This window comes from Quercus suber, unplaced genomic scaffold, assembly GCF_002906115.3.
Source record: "Quercus suber isolate HL8 unplaced genomic scaffold, Cork oak 2.0 scaffold_18, whole genome shotgun sequence".
In the NCBI taxonomy this organism is placed as follows: Eukaryota; Viridiplantae; Streptophyta; class Magnoliopsida; order Fagales; family Fagaceae; genus Quercus; species Quercus suber.
Window position 1 is genome coordinate 1,536,132 of NW_027069483.1, and position 18,736 is coordinate 1,554,867.

At 35.0% G+C, this 18,736-nt stretch overlaps 2 protein-coding genes and 1 pseudogene across 3 annotated transcripts; 1 reads left to right on the top strand and 2 right to left on the bottom strand.

Moving 5' to 3' along the window:
- Positions 1-358: 358 nt before the first annotated feature.
- On the top strand, positions 359-1,739 carry LOC112017304 (transmembrane 9 superfamily member 5). The gene is made up of 3 exons (XM_065761387.1): positions 359-576; positions 682-1,169; positions 1,375-1,739. The coding sequence occupies exons 1-3, from the start codon at positions 385-387 to the stop codon at positions 1,565-1,567; spliced, it is 873 nt and encodes a 290-aa protein (XP_065617459.1). The 5' UTR covers positions 359-384; the 3' UTR covers positions 1,568-1,739.
- A 3,628-nt stretch (positions 1,740-5,367) lies between these two features.
- On the bottom strand, positions 5,368-8,734 carry LOC112031565 (LRR receptor-like serine/threonine-protein kinase FLS2). Of its 2 annotated transcripts, XM_065760777.1 has the most exons (2): positions 8,294-8,734; positions 5,368-5,819 (listed from the first exon to the last, which is right to left on the bottom strand). In XM_065760777.1, the coding sequence occupies exons 1-2, from the start codon at positions 8,709-8,711 to the stop codon at positions 5,404-5,406; spliced, it is 834 nt and encodes a 277-aa protein (XP_065616849.1). In that variant the 5' UTR covers positions 8,712-8,734; the 3' UTR covers positions 5,368-5,403. The 2 variants fall into 2 exon arrangements, with proteins under 2 accessions (XP_065616849.1, XP_065616846.1); XM_065760774.1 differs by lacking the exon at positions 5,368-5,819 and having other exon boundaries at positions 6,497-8,734.
- Positions 8,735-16,421: 7,687 nt separating this feature from the next.
- LOC136062224 (probable leucine-rich repeat receptor-like protein kinase At1g35710) lies at positions 16,422-17,538 on the bottom strand (annotated as a pseudogene).
- Positions 17,539-18,736: the final 1,198 nt, after the last annotated feature.

Below are 18,736 nucleotides of genomic sequence, written 5' to 3' on the forward strand. Positions count from 1 at the left end.
GAGATGATCCTATTTCTTATGCTACAAATATCATCATTTTCGTCTGGATTGGGATGCTTTGTATTTTGATTGTGACATACCTTAGAGATTATTTTACTCGGTATTCGCTCCATTCCTTTATGTTGGTGTAGTTCCATTTAAGCAGGCCATTGTATTCACCTAACGATGATCAAATCAAATTCTACTGCAGGAACTCTTTTCGTATTCATGGTTATAGGTGCAGGTGTCCTCGGTACTCGTCCCTACTTGGTGCCATTCTGGGTGTTGGAGCTCAACTCTTCATTATGTAAGCCATATGTTTGTTAGTTCAATTTTTTCCCTCCAATTCTGAATTCTAGCTATTTTGGGTTTTTTGGGCGATTTTATTCTGAAAAATGTTGTCACATGTCACTTATGAATTCCATTTGCAGAGTTTGCATCCTCTTCGTTTTGGCTGTATATACTGGTAGCCTATATACTTGCAATCATGAGAATGAGAGATTGTATACTTGGATCATCACGAGTTATGTTCTCACATCATTGGTTTCTGGATACAAGGCTGCTTCATTCCACTCTAGTTTTACAAGAAGTGGATGGGTAATACAGTAGTTGTAATTAACGTATACAGTATCACAGTAGTTTCTGTATTAAAATCTTTATGATTCAGATTTTTAATTATGTGGCAAACGATTTTTCTTGCAGAGAGAATGTGTTTTCCAAACTGGGACCCTGTACTTTGTCCCGGTGTTCATAACAGGTCTAGCCATAATTACACTAAAGGCAATCACAACAGGGGTGTCACTGCCGCACGATTGGTATAATTATCTTTGGAAAATCATTTTGTTACCCTTCGCTTTCAAAATCCTAACTTTGGGTGGCAGATTGGGGCAGTCTTCCCTAAAAGAATCCGAAATAGCTTGTTCCAGCATAAACTCTCAAAGTGAGATTCATAATCAGGCTTGGTACATGAAGACACCTGCTCATGAAGTGTTCTTTGGGGGCCTTCTGCCTTTCTGCGTGATCTACATTTTGATGGATGAAATCTATGCAAGCTTGTACAATTTGAAAGTCTGTGGTGCAATTAGTACTATGTTTGGGGCTTTCCTTATTGTCATCATACAAACTATGACAGTGGATGTGGCGTGTGAACGCTATCACCTGTCCAGGCAAGATCGCCAATGGTGGTGGAGGTAATTCTCTTACTAGAATGTTATAAACACTATAATTTCACAACTTTTTCACATTTGTGGGGCAAGATTGAAGCTTAAATCATGTTTAATTTCATTTAATTTTAAGCTCAAATTACGCTTTTCTAGCTTTTATTCCTAATTTGATTAAAAAAAAAATCAAATATCTATCTATCTATCTGTTGATCTAAGTCAATCTGCAATACAGATCTGTGTTTCGTGGGGGATCAGTCGCCATTTTCATGTTTGCGTATGGCCCCTATTTCTATGCTAGAGCAAATGCCAGAATTTCAATGAACCTGCTAGAGTTCCTGGGCTACAATGCTTGCATATTCTACGCTGTGTTCTTGATACTTGGAACCATTGGCTTCTATCATTCATCAATTATTTCCAATCATTGACCAGGAAACTTAATTCAATAGGAGCTGTGCTTTTCTGAAGTGGTAAGTACTGAAAGTTAGTTGCATTGGCAATTAGCCTTGGCTGCTGAGTTGGCATTATAGTCAGTTGTTAGTTAGGATTAGTTAGTTAGTTGATACTGTTGTAACGGATTGGGATTTGGGGACTTGTGTTGGGAAGGAAATTGTACTATAAGAAGCTATAGCTAATTGTAAGCAAATTGCTCTCTTCCTTGTCTATCTCTTAGTTTCTATTTCTTGTTCTTAGTTCCCTTGAAGAACTACTTCAATTCCATAAGATTATTTGGATTCTTATCATAAAAAATAAAAAAATCCTTGAATCAATCCATTTGTCACAAAATAACTGAAACCAAAAATACATATTCATTTATTTCATACAAACTGTCTCACCAATTCAGGTATCAGGGAATGTCATCTTCGACCTCTTGGTCTTGTATGAGGTGGTCATGTCATGTTGTGGTGGTTGGTGGTGGTGCCCTGGCAATGGATGGTGGTAAGAATCCCTTACAAAATAGCTTCATGGTGTAGGGTAACGTAGACAGAAAATAATGAAATACCAAGCTTATAGTAGTGGCAATGGAAGCAATATTTAGTCATAAATGATCATATCAGTTCCTATCAAAGAAGAGAATAAAATTCACCTTCACTGGAAGTTACAAGGAATTTGGTAGCATATTTTCTTCATGTCAGTTTTGCCTTTTTAGTACTCAATTCCATTCTGATCGACATCAGGTACCCTAAGGCCAGACCAAAACAATAAATGAAAAACTTGGAAGAATTAGAAGGGTAATTCCAGTTCAATCAATGCAGAATCAATGAAAATTGTGAAGGACATGTGCGCTTCCACTGATCTTGTAAGTTGCTTATATGCAAAATTGCAAATGTATACCAACTCTCAAGTCGCAACTCAGCTAATAAGGGGTGAGGGATAAGGCCAATTATCTACTTCAATAGGATCCATGTCGGTATTCTGGCAGTGGCTGAGTAGATTTTTTAGTGAAGGCAATTCTCTTGATTTTTTAGGTGGTCTCATTTATAGAAGCTATGGTTGTTTGATTTTTTGGTGAAGACAATTAATTCCTTACTGGCGACTTGCAAAGAAGGGGAAACACCCATGCAAATGCAATGAGGACCAAATTAACTCACCTGGGTTTCTTCTTATCCATTGCATTCATTTTTAATCTTGCTTAGTCTGATTTTTCAAAACAGTTGCAATAAATATCCAATGTGGAACATAGAGCTCAAATTTTTATCATAATTCAAATAGTAAAAAGTTCGAAAAGTAAAAAGGCACTAGTAGAATTATCTAAGCCAATTGTAAAATCACATGAAATTTGGTGACCAAAAGGGAAATCCCTTCATTTAGATCTAATGGCAGTGACCTACTTCACTATACAGACAAATCCCTTCATTTTGATCTATCTTTTATTAAATTTTCTATGTATGTTTATTTGTTTTTTTTGTTAGAGCATTCTCATCAGGTGTGCCAAATGTCAAATATTTGGCATTTGGCACACCAAATACCAGAAACAGCCTCTCATGAGGTGTGCTAAATGTCTCAAAATTTTGAGACATGCTACAGTACGCTTTCATATTTGAGAGCGTACGGACAGAAATGCTATAATTCTTTTGATTATTTTATTTACTTTTCTCTCTCCTCCTAACACATTTCTCTCTCTGTTTGCAACACAGCTCTTTCTCTCTCTCTCTCCTCTCTTGTCTCCATCTCTCTGTTGCTCCCTATTTCTTTCTCAGCTTCATTTTTTTTTTTATCTCTCACTCTCTTCCTCTCTCTTTGCATTTCGGTATTATCGCCACAGATCCAACCCATCTCTGTGCCTCTTTCTCTCTCTCTCTCTTTTTTTTTTTTTTTTTCCTGTCACTATCTCTCTCTCTTTCTTTTCCTGTCACGAAGAAGGTGATTCTAATCTAAAGCAGAGCTCGCCGATTGAAGTTCGCAAATCAGAACCTTTGCTTGCCGATCTGAAGCTTTGCTTGCCCAGGGGCAATTGCTGATCTTTGCTCGTCGTCCTCCACAGCTCTCACCGCCGATGGTTGGTTGAGTTTGGTCATTGATTAATCTGTTGGGTTAGGGTTTTGTTGAAGATTTTGAGTTTTTATATTTTTATTTTTATTTATATTTTTTTTTGTTGAGGTTTTTGGATTTGGAATTTGTTGGAGGATCCGGTGATTGTGGTTGTAGTTTGTGGCAGTGGTTGTAGCGGTGGTTGTTGTTGTGGCGGTGGTTGTAGCAGTGGCTGTTGATTCTTGGGTGGTGGCAACTGCCACTGGCTGTGCATTTGTATATTTGTTGGGTTTTGGGTAAATATATTATTTTAATGTATAGTAAATATTATTTTAATGTATAGAATTGAAATATAAAACATCTCATAAATGAGATATTGTAAAATGATGTGTTAAAATGATAAAATAGGTTTTTGGTGTGTCAAAATGACATTTTTTTATGAGAGAGCTGATGAGAATGCTCTTATAATTCTCAAATTAAAAATCATAATAAGGTCTCGATTACTAGAAGGTTGAATTAGTAGGTAGTGGGGTTCGGGGTTACAAAAACAACAGAGGTGTTAGCAGTGGATGATTGGAATGGAAAAGAACGGGGGAGTTAGAGGAATTGAGTGTGCGATTGTAATGTGGGTCGAAAGAGGATAACATCATATTGGTGTAATTTAGAACAGATAGTGCAAGTAGAAAGTCTTTCATTATGTTTTTGTGAGAGAGGGTTGCGTGTGCTGGGAGCAGATAGCAAGGGAGGTAAGAGTTGCCAAAAACATATACAGAGAGAAGAAGACGACGAATATATATTGTTCATCAATGCCAACTAATAATATAGTCCCCTTTCTCTTCCTGCAAAATGCCATTCATTTCCCTCCAAATTGCATTTGTTTCCTCTCCAAGAGATTACACATATGGTGGACACTGTATTGGAAATGCTGCCATATATGGACTGGAAAGCATTTCAGCATGCACCAAAAGAGAAATTACTCATAATATATATATTTTTTCCTTTTTCCTTTTTATTTTGGAGAGAGAGAGAGAGAGAGAGAGAGAGAGATCATGGTGGGCTGCCAACAATGCCTACAGTGACTCGGTTGAGTGATGGCAATTTCATTTGCTGTTCATGGGCTCTGCTCTTCTTGAACAGAGGCTCTGGTAATGAATAAACTGAGGACCCCACAGCCCAAGAATCGTAGGAACTATCCGAGCTAAAAACAGCATCAGGAACTTGTTCATACTTGCGCTTGTGACTGTGAGGGTTATTTTGGGCGCAATTATATGCATTTGATAGCTCAAGGATGAGATTGCAGCAGTCATTTACTTTTTCCTGTTACAATGCAGATGGGTAATCAAGATCAAATCATGTGTATTAATAGCTTCATGCTTGAACTTCATTCTAAGAGAAGCATTAAAGTTCAAAAACTATTTAACTCAGTAGGCCAGAGAGAGAGAGAGAGAGAGAAACCTTGCTTATTTTAAGGACATCCAGAAGTTGGTGTTGGTATTCCATGGAATTACAAGGCTCAAATTGGTCTATAACGTGCATACAAAAATTTTTCATTATCATTGTTGAATCTTATGTGAGTAAGTTGAACAAGTATGAAATCTTCGAGACAAGCATCAAGCATATATAGATCAGCCCTTGCAACCTCCGCAATCGCATTAGAAAAGTGGTGAAGACTTCAACTTCATATTACAAAATACAGGTTACAGATCATAAAGAACAACAATTACAACTAACAAACAGGATTTTTAAGCTATTGTTATTGTAATACACAACATTTTTTTTTCATAGAAGCTCATCAAATATTATCTTTCTCAACCAGGAAACAAGGACTTTCTGAATGGGTTTCACTCTCTCCAACCATATAAGTTTCTTGGTTTCTTAGCTGCCATACTGAAACTGCATGTAAGGGGTTCATTTTTGGTTTCTTTTGACAGAGAAATTCTTGAGACACTGATTTCATTGTCGGCCTAGACTTTGGTTTAGCACGTAAGCAAGCAAATGAAATTGCAGCAACAAGAAAAACATCATGTGCAACCAAACGATTTGGAGGTGGGAGACGCTTGTCTAATATTTCATTTAGCATCACACTTTGAGATGAAGATAATGATGTCAAGAGTTCACCTGGATGCCTTCCCATTAATATTTCTAATGCCACCACTCCAAAGCTATAAACATCACTTTTTTCAGTCACCTTCATAGTATAAGCCAATTCTACAAATATTGGACAAAAAATAGGTATGAGAAAATTAATATCTTTTGTTTAACTTTAATCTCTCTCTTTTTTTTTTCCTGGACGTTTGGACAAAACTTGCTAGTGTCTATAACTTCCATCATAAAAGTAATTGTTTCTCACTAGAATGACCATATAGAAAGCTCTACATGTGACTAAACATTTAAAATAATATCTAGGATAATTACAAAAATAATATATAATTCGCCTGGAGCAATATAACCATAAGTCCCAGCAATTAAAGTTTGATTGGAGGTATCCGAATCAAGAAGTCTAGCTGTGCCAAAATCTGACACAAATGCCTCTAACTCAGAGTTCAATAGAATATTGTTGCTTGATATATCTTGATGAACAATTACCGGGACACCTTCATGATGCATATAAGATAATGCATGTGCTGTACTTTTGATTATGTTCACCCTCTTCATCCAATCCAATTCTACAGCCTCAGCGTTGTTGCGTAGGACACAAAATAGACTTCCCCTTTCCATATACTCATAGGCCAAAAACATGCATCGTTTGTGCAAACAATAACCATGCAGTTTCACAATATTCTAATGTCGAATTTCAATTAAAATTTTGACCTCATTTCTGAAACTCTTGTCAAAATTTGGGTCCTCAGCTTCTAAGCGATGAAGTTTCTTTAAGGCAACTACTTTACCATTAGGCAACTATGCTTTGTAAACACTACCATAACCACCTGTTCCAATACAATATCTAATGTCAAAGTCCTCTGTTGCTTCAATGATGTCTTCATATGCAATTTTTCCATCATAATTCCATATTGAGAACAAATCCCCATTCTTTGATTCCCTTAACTCAGATGACATTTTCCTAACTCTACATTGAGAGCGGAAAAAATACCCAAGAAGTAAAAATATAGGGAAAGCAATTAAGGGAACAAAAAATTTTATTTGATGGACAATGGATCTATTGTTGCTTGGGCAAGGAGGGAAGCCTTTGACATCACCGCATAAATCTTTGTTGCCGATGAAGGCTGAAGGTGCATAATTAAAGTAGCCAACTGGGATCCGACCATGGAAAGAATTGTGGGAAAAGTTCACTTCTTTTATTGAAGCTGAAAGATCCGGAATATTTCCAGTAAGATTATTGCAGCTGAGATCCAAGAGCTCTAAAGGTTGTGAATCCCCTAGTTTAAAAGGAATTTGCCCACTGATAGTATTATAACTTAGGTCCATAGCATTTAAAAACGGAAGGTCACTAATTTGAGATGGAATGCTTCCAGTTAAGTAGTTATGGCTCAATACCAATTCACTCAACCCCTTGCAATGAGCTATTTCTTTGGGGATGGAGCCACTGATTTGGTTCCAACTAAGGGACAAGGTGTGCAACCCAGTTAATTGACCTATAATCGAAGGAACTTGACCAACAATTTTGTTATTGCTAAGGTTGAAGTAATACAGAAGCGCCATATCGCCTATTAAGTTAGGAAAGGAGCCATTGAAGTTATTGTAGCTGACATCCAAAAAGTCTATACCCGAAAGAGGTATTTCTCCTCCACTAATTGAATTATAACTGAGGTCAATCCATCTTAATGGAAAAAGGCTACTGTTCATAAAGGGAATGCTTCCAGTTAAGTAGTTGTGGCTGAATACTATGTAGTCGAGTAAAGAGCAATTAAAAATGTGCACAGGGATGGAACCACTAATTTGGTTCCCACTAAGGGACAAAGTTTGCAAGCTAATTAAATGACCCATAGTCAAAGGGATTGGACCAACAATATTGTTATTATTGATATGCAAGTCTTCCAGATTCGTCATGTTGCCTATTTCAGGAGGAATGGAACCATTGACTTGGTTCGAATCAAGAAACAAAGAGATCAAATTGGTTAGATGACCAAGAGATGAAGGGAGGGGGCCAATAAGCTTGTTGTTATTGATGTTCAAGTAACTCAAATTCTTCATGTTACCTATTTCTAGTGGAATGTGACCATTGATTTGATTCATAGAAAGGGACAAAGAATCCAAATTGGTTAGATGACCTATAGACAAAGGGATTGGACCAGTGAGATTGTTCTTTTGTAGGTCCAATTGCAACAAATTCTTTAGCAATCCAATTTCTGGCACTACAGAACCATTGATTTTATTAAAAGACAAATCCAAGATGGAAAGATTGGTTAAAAGGCCAAGAGCAGAAGGGATTGCTCCGGTAAATTTGTTATGACTCAATCTTAATTCTATAAGATTCTTTAAATTACCTAATCCATTGGGTATGGAACCACTGACTAGATTATAGGAAATGTCAAATACCTGTAATCTAGCGAGGTTTGCAAGTGAAAGAGGTAACTCACCAATGAGTTGATTATCATGCACACTAAAATAGGTGAGATTTGTTAAATTTCCCAATTCTTTGGGAATCAAACCAACGATAAAATTTGAAGAAATGTCAAATTTCACTAATCGAGTGAGGTTTCCAAATGAAGGAGGCAACCTACCTGTGAGATTATTGAAGGACAGATCAAGGTAGGTGAGCTTTGAAAGGGTGCCTATCTCAACTGAAATGCTCCCCGTAAGCCAATTACGAGAAAGATCAAGACGGACTAAATTTGGGAAGGAAGAGATGTTGAGGTTACTGATCTCATCTCCCTGATAGTACCTACCCCTGTCAATCTGTATGACGCTTCCACCAGCATTGCATATGATTCCATTCAACTTACAATGATTTAAGGATGTATCGTTGGAGTAATCAGCCCACCACCCACTCTCCAAGAGAGCCTTCGCTTCTAGTTCAAGCGCTGATGAATTAGATGCTGCCACAGAGCCAGCTGCAATAACCATAGTTGTGGAGCGCATCAAGATATAAAGAACCCATAATGCTACTATCAGAATGGAAATGGAAATAGAGGGAGCCATGTTAGAGTTTATGATTGATTGATAAGTGCGTTGCAAAGGGGCAAATATTTGATTGTTATATATTCATCACTCAACACACTTTAATCATTGAAATACAGTCCTTACCAACCCAAGACTGGAAGTCAATTTGACGAATGAGCTACTTTTTTCTTTTCCTCCCCCTTTTTTATTTTTTATTATTTTTCTTTTAGCTTTTTCTATTTTTTACTTTGAATGAATACCAACGTGATTATCATGAAGCATTGTCTTTTTGAACCCTGTTGAAGTGCAAAAATTTACATGAATCTACCGGCATGATTTCCACGAAATCATCTTGGAAATTTCGTTTTTAATAGAAACTCATAATGCAATTGCGCCCTTGTTAGATTACTAATAGTGGAATTGCTGCGAAGTTTGCAATTTTTTTTTTCTTTTTTTAAGAATCTGAACAGTGTAATCAGCAAATGGTTTAATAGCCACTATTTATTTCTTACCCTTTGTCAAAGGTTCTATATAGGATAAAATTATTGAGTACTTCTAGAGTACCATAAATACGTATTCTTCCTTTTTATATAATTATAAATCTCACTAATTAAATTTATGATGAAATCTACAATTCATACGAGAAAAAAAAATACACATTTATGGTACTATCAAAACATTCAATTATTTTTCTTTAGATTAGTGGAATCAGTAAATGATGTAATGATCCTGATTTATTTCTAACACTTCATTAAAGGTTTCCTTCGCTTTTAGTTTTAGAGTTGATGATTTTTGGGAGGTGCAAAGCACCGTGTGGGTCCAGCCCACATGCCTTGTCTAAATGAGCTTGACTTCAAAAGTCTTCAAGGAAGCCATGTCTCTTATCGACATGTCTCTTAACGAGACTTGACTAAAGCGTGTTGAACATGCTGAAGGAACAGTTGAAATGTAGAAATTTACATGAATTTATCGGCATGATTTCCACGAAATCATCTTGGAAATTTCGTTTTGAATAGAAACTCATATTGCAATTGCGCCCTTGTTAGATTACTGATAGTGGAATTGCTGCGAAGTTTGCAATTTTTTTTTTCTTTTTTTAAGAATCTGAATAGTGTAATCGGCAAATGGTTTAATAGCTACTGTTTATTTCTTAACTTTATCAAAGGTTTTATATGGGAGAAAGTTATTGACTACTTCTAGAGTACCATAAATATGTATTCTTTATTCTCATATAATTATAAATTTCACTAATTAAATTTATGGTGAGATCTATAATTCTTATGAGAAAAAAAAAATACATATTTATAGTACTATCAAAACATTCAATTATTTTTCCTTAGATTAGTGGAATCAATAAATGATGTAATCATCCTGATTTATTTCTAACACTTAATTAAAGGTTTCCTTCGCTTTTAGTTTTAGAGTTAATGATTTTTTGGAGGTGCAAAGCACCGTGTGGGTTCAGCCCACATGTCTTGTCAACGCTCATTTATGTGCTTGCCTTCAAAAGTCTTCAAGTAAGACATGTCTCTTAATGACACTTGACTAAAGTGTGTTGAACATGTTGAAGGAACAGTACGTTGGGACCAAAAGGGGCTTAGTCCCCCCAAAATATTTGGAAAAAAATTAGTGTATATATATATATATAGAGAGAGAGAGAGAGAGAGAGTTATTTTAATAAAGAAATGATATATTCGTAATATTTTTACAACAAATTTTAAGTGACAAATTATTATTATGTTGTAGATTAAAATTATAACTAATAACAACTTACCACTTAAAATTTATTGTGAAATTGTTGTAAAAATATTATAAACGTAGCACTTAAATTATTCTCCTTCACTAGATAACCACGTGTGCGGTTAAAATACTTCCTGCAAAAGCAGGTGTGTAGTTGTGTAGACTACTCCCACTTTACTTTTTTACATATATTTAACAACTTGTCATCTAGATTTTGTTGTAAAAATTTTGTGAAAGTATTGTGCCAATAGCACTACACTTATAGTATTTAATTTTATTATAAAAAAAAATGTTCCAAATTTTGCTCATTTGTTAAAATTATAAATTAAAAAAAATTAAAAAAAAATAAATAAAAAACCCTTTTCTCTAGGACTTTGGCTTACTTTGTTGTTGACAATGGAATGAAATTGTTTTTCCCTATACTTTTCTTCTTCATAAGCAAAAAATTACACTACCATTACAACCAAGAGATCTCTATCTACAAATGTGATTCTCCTCTCATTCTCCTCATCTCTCTTTCACTTCTATATTTTCTTAATTTTTCTCTTCATTTGACCAAGTATGATAAATGCTCTATAGATTTCCAAGTCCAAGAAGTCTTTTAGTACTTGCTTAAATTCTAAGAAAGCAACCACGTATATGATTAAAAAGCCATACACTTCAAAAGAAAAAACTTATATTAGTTAATATTTTTTTTCTTAATTTCACATTTACTCCTAGTCCTACTCCTAGGTGTGTTACTATTCTTCTTTATCATATATTTTTATTTAATTAATATTACATATAAATATAATAATTTGCTATTAATTTGAAAAAAAAATGTGGTATTAATTATTATAATATTTTTTTATGAATTTAATGGTTGTTATCTATAATTTGAAAAAAAAATGTGGTATTAATTATTATAATATTTTTTTATGAATTTAATGGTTGTTATCTTAACATCCTTTAAACTATTAATAAATTTTTTAGACTATTAATATCGTACAATATAGTTATATTATATTTTAGATTATTGTATATAATATGGAAGTTGTATATATAGAAGAAAAAAAATTATCATTTTATTTTTTACTTGCCTCCATGACAAATTTCTAGTCCTGTCATTGGTAACTCTCCTAGAAAAATATCTTGGAATTGCCACGGTTAAAGTGGTTCCTGGTATATGAAACTAATACTAATCAACAGTAAATTAGAAAAGAGAAAACATTAGGTCAGGCTTGGCGTAAAACACTGGTTTTACGCCAGCCAATAGATGTTTGCCACGTCAGGCCTATCACTTAAAGAAACAGAGTGACTTAAAAAATAAAAAAAAAAATAAATAAATAAAAAGTTCATGCTACAGCCTCTGCTTCCTTCACGCCGTTCACCTCTGCTTACTCTGCTTCCTTCACACCAAACCTCCACCACCGCCACACAAATCGCCGGGGCAAAACGATTTCAAAGAAAAAAGAGTTCTCGCCGTGCCCTCTGCATCCTCCTCTAGGGTTGTGAAATGGGTCAATTTTCTTTGTGAGTGAAAATTGTGAAATGGGTTTGTGTGTGGTGTGGGTGAAATTTTGAAAGCTTTGTGTAACTGTGTTGGTGTCGTGTCTCCGTGTGTATTGTGAATGTGTGTGGGTGATGTATAAACAGATTTTGTCAATTTTCTTTCGCTCTGCTTTTCTTTCATGTTCCTGTTTGGCTGAAAATGGAATACAAAAATTAAATTTTGAGAATCTAAGTCAGATCAGAAGAAATAATCGATGAGGAAATGAAACAAAGGGGGTGAGGAATCTCTCTGTAGTGTTTGGTTTGGTCTTTGAATGTTGAATAATGAGATCCTTACTGTTTTTGCTGCTCTCTTTTTTGCAGCCATTCTCTCTCTGAGATTTTTTGTGGGTTTTCTTTCTTTTGGGTTTTTTTTGCTAAGTTTTGGGTGAATTTTTTTGGGTGTATGAATATCTGGTGTTTTGCTTGCTGGGTTTGCTAATGCTATGTTTGGTTAGGACGTGTGAGAGGAATTTTTGTGGGGGGAGTTAAGGTTATGTTTGTTTTACTAATTTTTGTGAATAATAAGGAAAAAGTAATTTCAGGTTCGGGCAAGCAAAGTACAGCACAACCCAGGAAGAACTAGAGGGCACGTCAAGAAGGAAGCAGAGGCTGTGAGCGTGGCTTTTTTTTTTTTAAGTCATTCTGTTTCTTTAAGTAATGAGCTTGACGTGGCAAACACCTATTGGCTGGCGTAAAACACAGGTTTTACGCCAAGCCTGACCTAATGTTTTCTCATTAGAAAATATGCTTCAAAGGGAACCAAGGCCACAATAAACAATGGAAGTCTGCAAGGATTAAGGATATTATAAATAAAGCTATGAGTTAAAAACTGTAGAAGATTTGTCCAGTGTAAATGTAACTTTGAATTTTTGTTTTTTTTTGTTTTTTCTTTCCTCCTAACGCAACTGAGGTGAAACATTGTCACATGGCACTGAAGTTGGATGACTATTTCAACAGCAGCATCTAGCACATTTTGCTAGAATATTCGCATGGGAGTAATTCTGTTTGTTAACTCTTAAAAATCTCACATTGGATAATTACTACAAGAAAGAGTGGATGATAAAAATTTAATTTTGTCACATTGGAACCAAGGATACAATAACACAATGGAATCAAGAGACTTTATTACAATGTCCTTGTAAAAGTAAGATGGACGGTGGTATTGATTGCTTATATAGTGTTATGTTCATTGAAGAATAGAATTCACTTAGGTATTGTCAATTGGGGACCTTTGATGAGTTCAATAAAAAGTTGACTTGCTCTTAGAAAGTTAAGAGAAGTCTACTCAGTCTACTTAAGTGAATTCTCTGAAATATCAAATCAACGTAAGAGTGTAACTTTTTATTTAGTCTGGCCAAATTAAAAAATCACATAATCTAAAGAAGTCCTTCAAAAACTAAAAGAAGGATTTGCTGCAAACATGTTTGTAGGAGTTGCTACAAACAAGATGAGATGGCAACTTATGAAGCTACCATGTGTCCTAAGCCATATGCATGTCACATGACCAACCCAATTCACTTAACCACAGTTAAAACTTAAACCACCAGCCTCTCTCTCTCTCTCTCTCTCTCTCTCTCTCTCTACCAACCCAACCCAAGTAAAATGAAACCTCTATCATCTCTCTCTTCGCAGGCCTAACTCCCCTTCCTGTCTCTCAGGCCACCACTGTTCATCACCACCATCGTCCCTTGGTGGTTGGTCAACTATTCTCACTTAACCAAAACACTCATTTCTTCCTCCATTTAGTCTTACTCTTTTACCCCAAAAAAAAAAAAAAATCGGTGTGATTGACCCATGGTTTAATTGGGTGGATATAGCTGTAAATATAACATTTGATTTGCTTCAAATTTCTTGTGTAGAATTGTCAAGGTCAAAAGAAAAGAATTATTTTGGGAAGTTCGGCTTTAAATGGGAACTGAAATTGAATTCAAAAAATTAAAAATCCAAACCCAGATCTACTCATTGAGCAGTTTAACCAAATCTAAAAAAATTCATTTTTACCAAAAACCCAAAATTCCTTAAACCCATCATCTTGAGCAACTCAAGCAAAAGATCAAAAGCACAACAGAGAGTGGGTTCCTTTCTTCCAAGCTTAATTCCATGTCCATATTCACATGATTCTTTTGGGGAATTAAAGGAGGAAAATTCTGGGTTGAAGAAACAAAAGAAGAAGAAGAAAAATAAAAACAAGAACAAGAAGAACAAAACCCAAATTTGGATCCTAAACCCAGCAACCCATTAACATGTTTGGCATTCTTATCAAACTCAGAGGATAACATACTTGAGTTATTTAGCTTTGCTTCTTTCTAAATCTCTAAGTCATGTGGCTTTGCAAATTAAAAAAAAAAATGGTCTTGTTGTTTTTTTTCGTAATTTTTGAGGATGTAAGCATAGCTGACGATGGAGAGACTCTAAGAGATAGAGGAGTGTTGGATGATAAAGTGAAAGATGATAGGGTTTTTGTTTTACTGGGTAGGTAGAGAGAGGCTCTGGTTTAAATTGTAACTGTGGTTAAGAGTAATTTGGCTAGTCATGTGGCATACACATGTTAGCTTCATAAGTTGCCATCTCATCTTGTTTGTAGCAACTCCTACAAACATGTTTGCAGCAAATCCTTCCTCAAACTAAAATAAACAAAATTTCATAAATAATTAACAAACTAAAGCTAATGTTTGACTATCAGTCACGGGCAACCTGTGAAATTATTGAACTCATTACCACCACCGTCCATCTTACTTTGACAAGGACTTTGTAATAAAGTCACTTGGGATTAAGAATAGACTGATGGCCGTATTGACTGGAGTCAGTCTATGCAAAAAAGCTTCAGAGAAATCATGGTCCTTTGATATTTCAGTGAAAACAATTCCTTAATGGCGACTTGCAAAGAAGGGGAGCCACCCATGCAATTGCAAAGAAGGGGACCAAACTCACCTGGCCCCAATTATGCGAAAATTATGCCAGGTACACCATATAACTGCTCCCAATTATGGGTTAGCTCTTAGAAACTTCAAGTCATGACCCTATTACTGTCAAAGAAATAAATATTGCGCGTCTGTATTTGATATGTCAAAGAAATAAATATTACGTGCCTGTATTTGATATGTTGAGGATTTTTTTTATTATTATTCATGGTGCATCGTTTCCTGATCAAGGCAGCTACATTTCTATTTCATAAACTGACTCCACTCAATCAAAACGGCCTTCTGAATTATTAATCAAAAGAACCTTAAATTTATTTTTATATATAAAAAAATAAAAATAAATAAAAACGAAGTTTATAATATAGCTAAGTTAGGTCAAAAGCGAAGAAGATTGAATTGATTGAGAGAAATATCGAAAATCATAGAGAGATATCAAAAATCATAGATTGATGGAAATACTGTGAAAGATTTAATTAAATTTAAATATGATGGTGACTCGATGAACCATAATTCCAAGATTCAATTGATTTATTCAAAACAACATCTTTTTGAGCTAATGTGGCATTATATTTAGCGGTAAGCTCATGCACTATGCAATGTTTGCGGGGAAAATCAAGTCTCTTAGTTGCTTACATGTGTGCACGCACACAGAAACCATCACCATTAAACACCCCCCCCCCCCCCCACCCCCCACCCACAAGGCTTGGTTTTGGCCCTAGCCTCTGAGAATTTCTAGAAGAGCTCCCTCTGAGGTAATTTACTTTTAACTTGTATGCTAGGTTCCCATAAAATCAATCATATTTAATGAATTGGTGTCAAGATCTTTATAGTTCAAATAGTTGGCACCACTTAGTATTTCCAATGAAAACATCTGGAGTTGAATCTCCTTTCCCCCAGCTATTGAATAATAATAATAATTGTTAGGATCATATTTTCCATATAATTGGCTAATCTTTTGACAAAATGCACTTTATTTGTAATTAGGTAGATCTAAGATGAGTTGAATATACCAAGAAGTATGTTTATCAAACATATCAAGTGGTATCTTTAAAGACATGAAGATTGACCCAAGAAATAAGGGAAGAAAAACTGTTTTATTAAAACTTGACACATAGCTCAACAAATAGCTGCTAAAAAGACTAAATGGGAAGCTTGACATATATATTGACAAAAGCTCGATCTATCAAGATATACAATTTCATGATTTCATAATTTCTAGATCTGAAATTCGGTCCACAATTGTGTTATTTGTTTAGGGTTTCTTTTTTCACAACCCTAGACATATATAAAACTTATTTTAAAAGTCATCATACACAGATATAGAAACCAAGAGTTTAATTTTCTCTATGAGAAGTTACTACGTTTGTATGCCATAGGATTTTGTAACCAAATGCTTCCTGATCTTCGTTGTTGATGAAGTGAAGAACTTTGCAGCCTACAATGATCATTCAAGTTGCTAGAGTTAGTCATGTACTGGAATCCATGCAAAGGAGTTAGTCATAGATTAAAGATTTATGCATCAAAGGAAAGAAGGCTACTACAAGATCAAGTCCAATTAGATATTGCTTGATATATCATGATGAATAACTAGTGGAATGCATTCATGATGCATGTAAGATTAGGCATGTGCTATGCTTTTGATGATGTTCATCCTTTTAGTCCAATCCAATTCCATTGCTTCAACATCATTGCTTAGGAAACAAAATAAGCTTCCCCTTTCCATGTATTGATAAACCAAAAAACATGCATTGTTTATACAAGCAATAACCATGAAGTTTCACAATATTTCGATGTCGAAGTTCTGTTAACATCTTTACCTCGTTCTTGAAACTCATGTCAAAAGTTGGGTCCTTAGCCTCTAAGCGATGAAGTTTCTTCAACGCAACAACTTTCCCATTAGGCAATTATGTTTTGTAAACACTACCATAACCACCTGTTCCAATGCAATATCTAATGTCAAAGTCCTATGTGACCTTAATGATTTCTTCATATGCAATTTTTCCATCATAATTCCATATTTAGAACATGACCCCATTTTTTGCACTCCTTGTCTTTGATTTTGTTTTCTTAACCTGACATCAAGAGTGAAAAATATACCTAATAAGTAAAAGTGCAAAGAAAATGGTAAGGGGAACCAAAATTTTTACTTGACGCATGGTTTGAGAAGTTGGAGGGCAATGAGCAAATCATTTGATGTCACCACATAAATCCTTATTGCCAAAAAATTGTTCGGATGCGTAATTTTGGAAAATATCTGGGATTCGACCCTCCAAAGAATTGTATGACAAGTTAAATTGAGTTATGTTAATGAGAAAAAGGGGAATGGTGCCCGTAAGGTTATTGTAGTTAAGGTTAACATAAATTAGGAGGAACAGGTCTCTAATCCTAGAGGGAACAATTCCGATTAAGTAGTTATTGCTTAAAGATAAGGAGTTTAACAACGAGCAATTAGCCAAAGTGGAGGGGACTTGACCAACTATCTTGTTGTTGCTAAAGTTCAACTCAACCAAACTCTTCATATTGCCTATTTCTAGGGGAATGGAACCGTTGATATGGTTTGAATCAAGAAACAAATATGAAAAATTCTTTACAAATCTTATTTCAGATAATTTAGAATCACTAATCCCATCAAAAGACAAATCCAAATACTGGAGATTGGTTAAAAGGCCCATAGTTAATGGAATTGATCCTGTGAGTTTGTTATAACGCAGATCTAATATTTGAAGATTTTTAAAATTTCCCAATTCTTTGGGAATGGGCCCACATATTAGATTTTGTTAAATGTAAAAAGATTCTAATTGAGTGAGGTTCGTGAGAAAAAGAGGGAAGTGACCTGTAAGATTATTACTGAAAAGAGATAGGAAGGTGAGTTGTGAAAGTGTACGGTGTACCTATCTATTGAGGGATGCTCCCTTGAAGTCCAGTATTCCAAAAACTTAGAAGTTGAATATCCTAAACATTTCTCCCATATAGATCCCATCCATGTAAATCCCTATAACGCTTCCACCATCATTGCATATAATTCCATTCCACTGGCAATAATTTAAGGAGGTATCGTTGGAGTGACCACTTTAGTCTATTTCGGTCCATTAGGATTATTTGGACCTTAATTTTTCTTTTTTTTTTTAGAGAGAATTTTAACTTATGGTGTCTGCTCCTAATGATAGCTCTTTATCATCAGACCAAGACACCAATTAGTTTTTGGTGTAGGTGGGGATTGAACCTCAGAACCTTAAATTGATTCTTTTTTTTAGGTTGCATTTTCAGTTTTGGGCTCTGATATCACTTGTACGTTTTTAGACCCCTTAAAACACATATTGTTTAACTTAGTTATTTAGCCAAGTGATTACTTAGATATTATTCAGATCTAGGTTAACACATTCAAATCATATCATGTAAATAGTGCAAAAATATAAAGAACACACGATATGATAACCCAGAAAAACCAAATCGGTAAAAAACCTGGGGAGAATTTAACCTAGCTATCCTCAAGGTAAAATAAATCCATTATGAAAGAATTAAAGTTTTTACAATAGAACTTAGATCACTAACATCATATTGCTACCTCGAGTAGAAAACTTACTACCACGACCTCGTGACAGCTCCGAGTCCACGAACTACTTCTTTCCTTAACCCACAGCAGCCACAAGTTCTCCTACTTGTGATTTTCTTTAAGCTCTTGAAATAGCAACTGAAGAGATCACAAAGTTCTTGACATCAATCTCGATCTTGATAACCCTAAGTGTGTATGAAGGTAAATACCTCTAGATCTCACGAGAGATTCAACACACAGCACATCAAAGACTTCTAAAACGTAACTAGGGGTTTTTCCTTTTATACTTGGAGTAAAATATAAAACCCTACACGTCA

Coding starts and splice junctions, on each gene's coding strand:
- LOC112017304 (XM_065761387.1), top strand. CDS start 385: ATGTCACTTATGAATTCCATTTGCAGAGTTTGCATCCTCTTCGTTTTG. Junction 577..681: donor GTTTTACAAGAAGTGGATGG/GTAATACAGTAG, acceptor TTTTTCTTGCAG/AGAGAATGTGTTTTCCAAAC. Junction 1,170..1,374: donor GATCGCCAATGGTGGTGGAG/GTAATTCTCTTA, acceptor TCTGCAATACAG/ATCTGTGTTTCGTGGGGGAT.
- LOC112031565 (XM_065760774.1), bottom strand. CDS start 8,711: ATGGCTCCCTCTATTTCCATTTCCATTCTGATAGTAGCATTATGGGTT.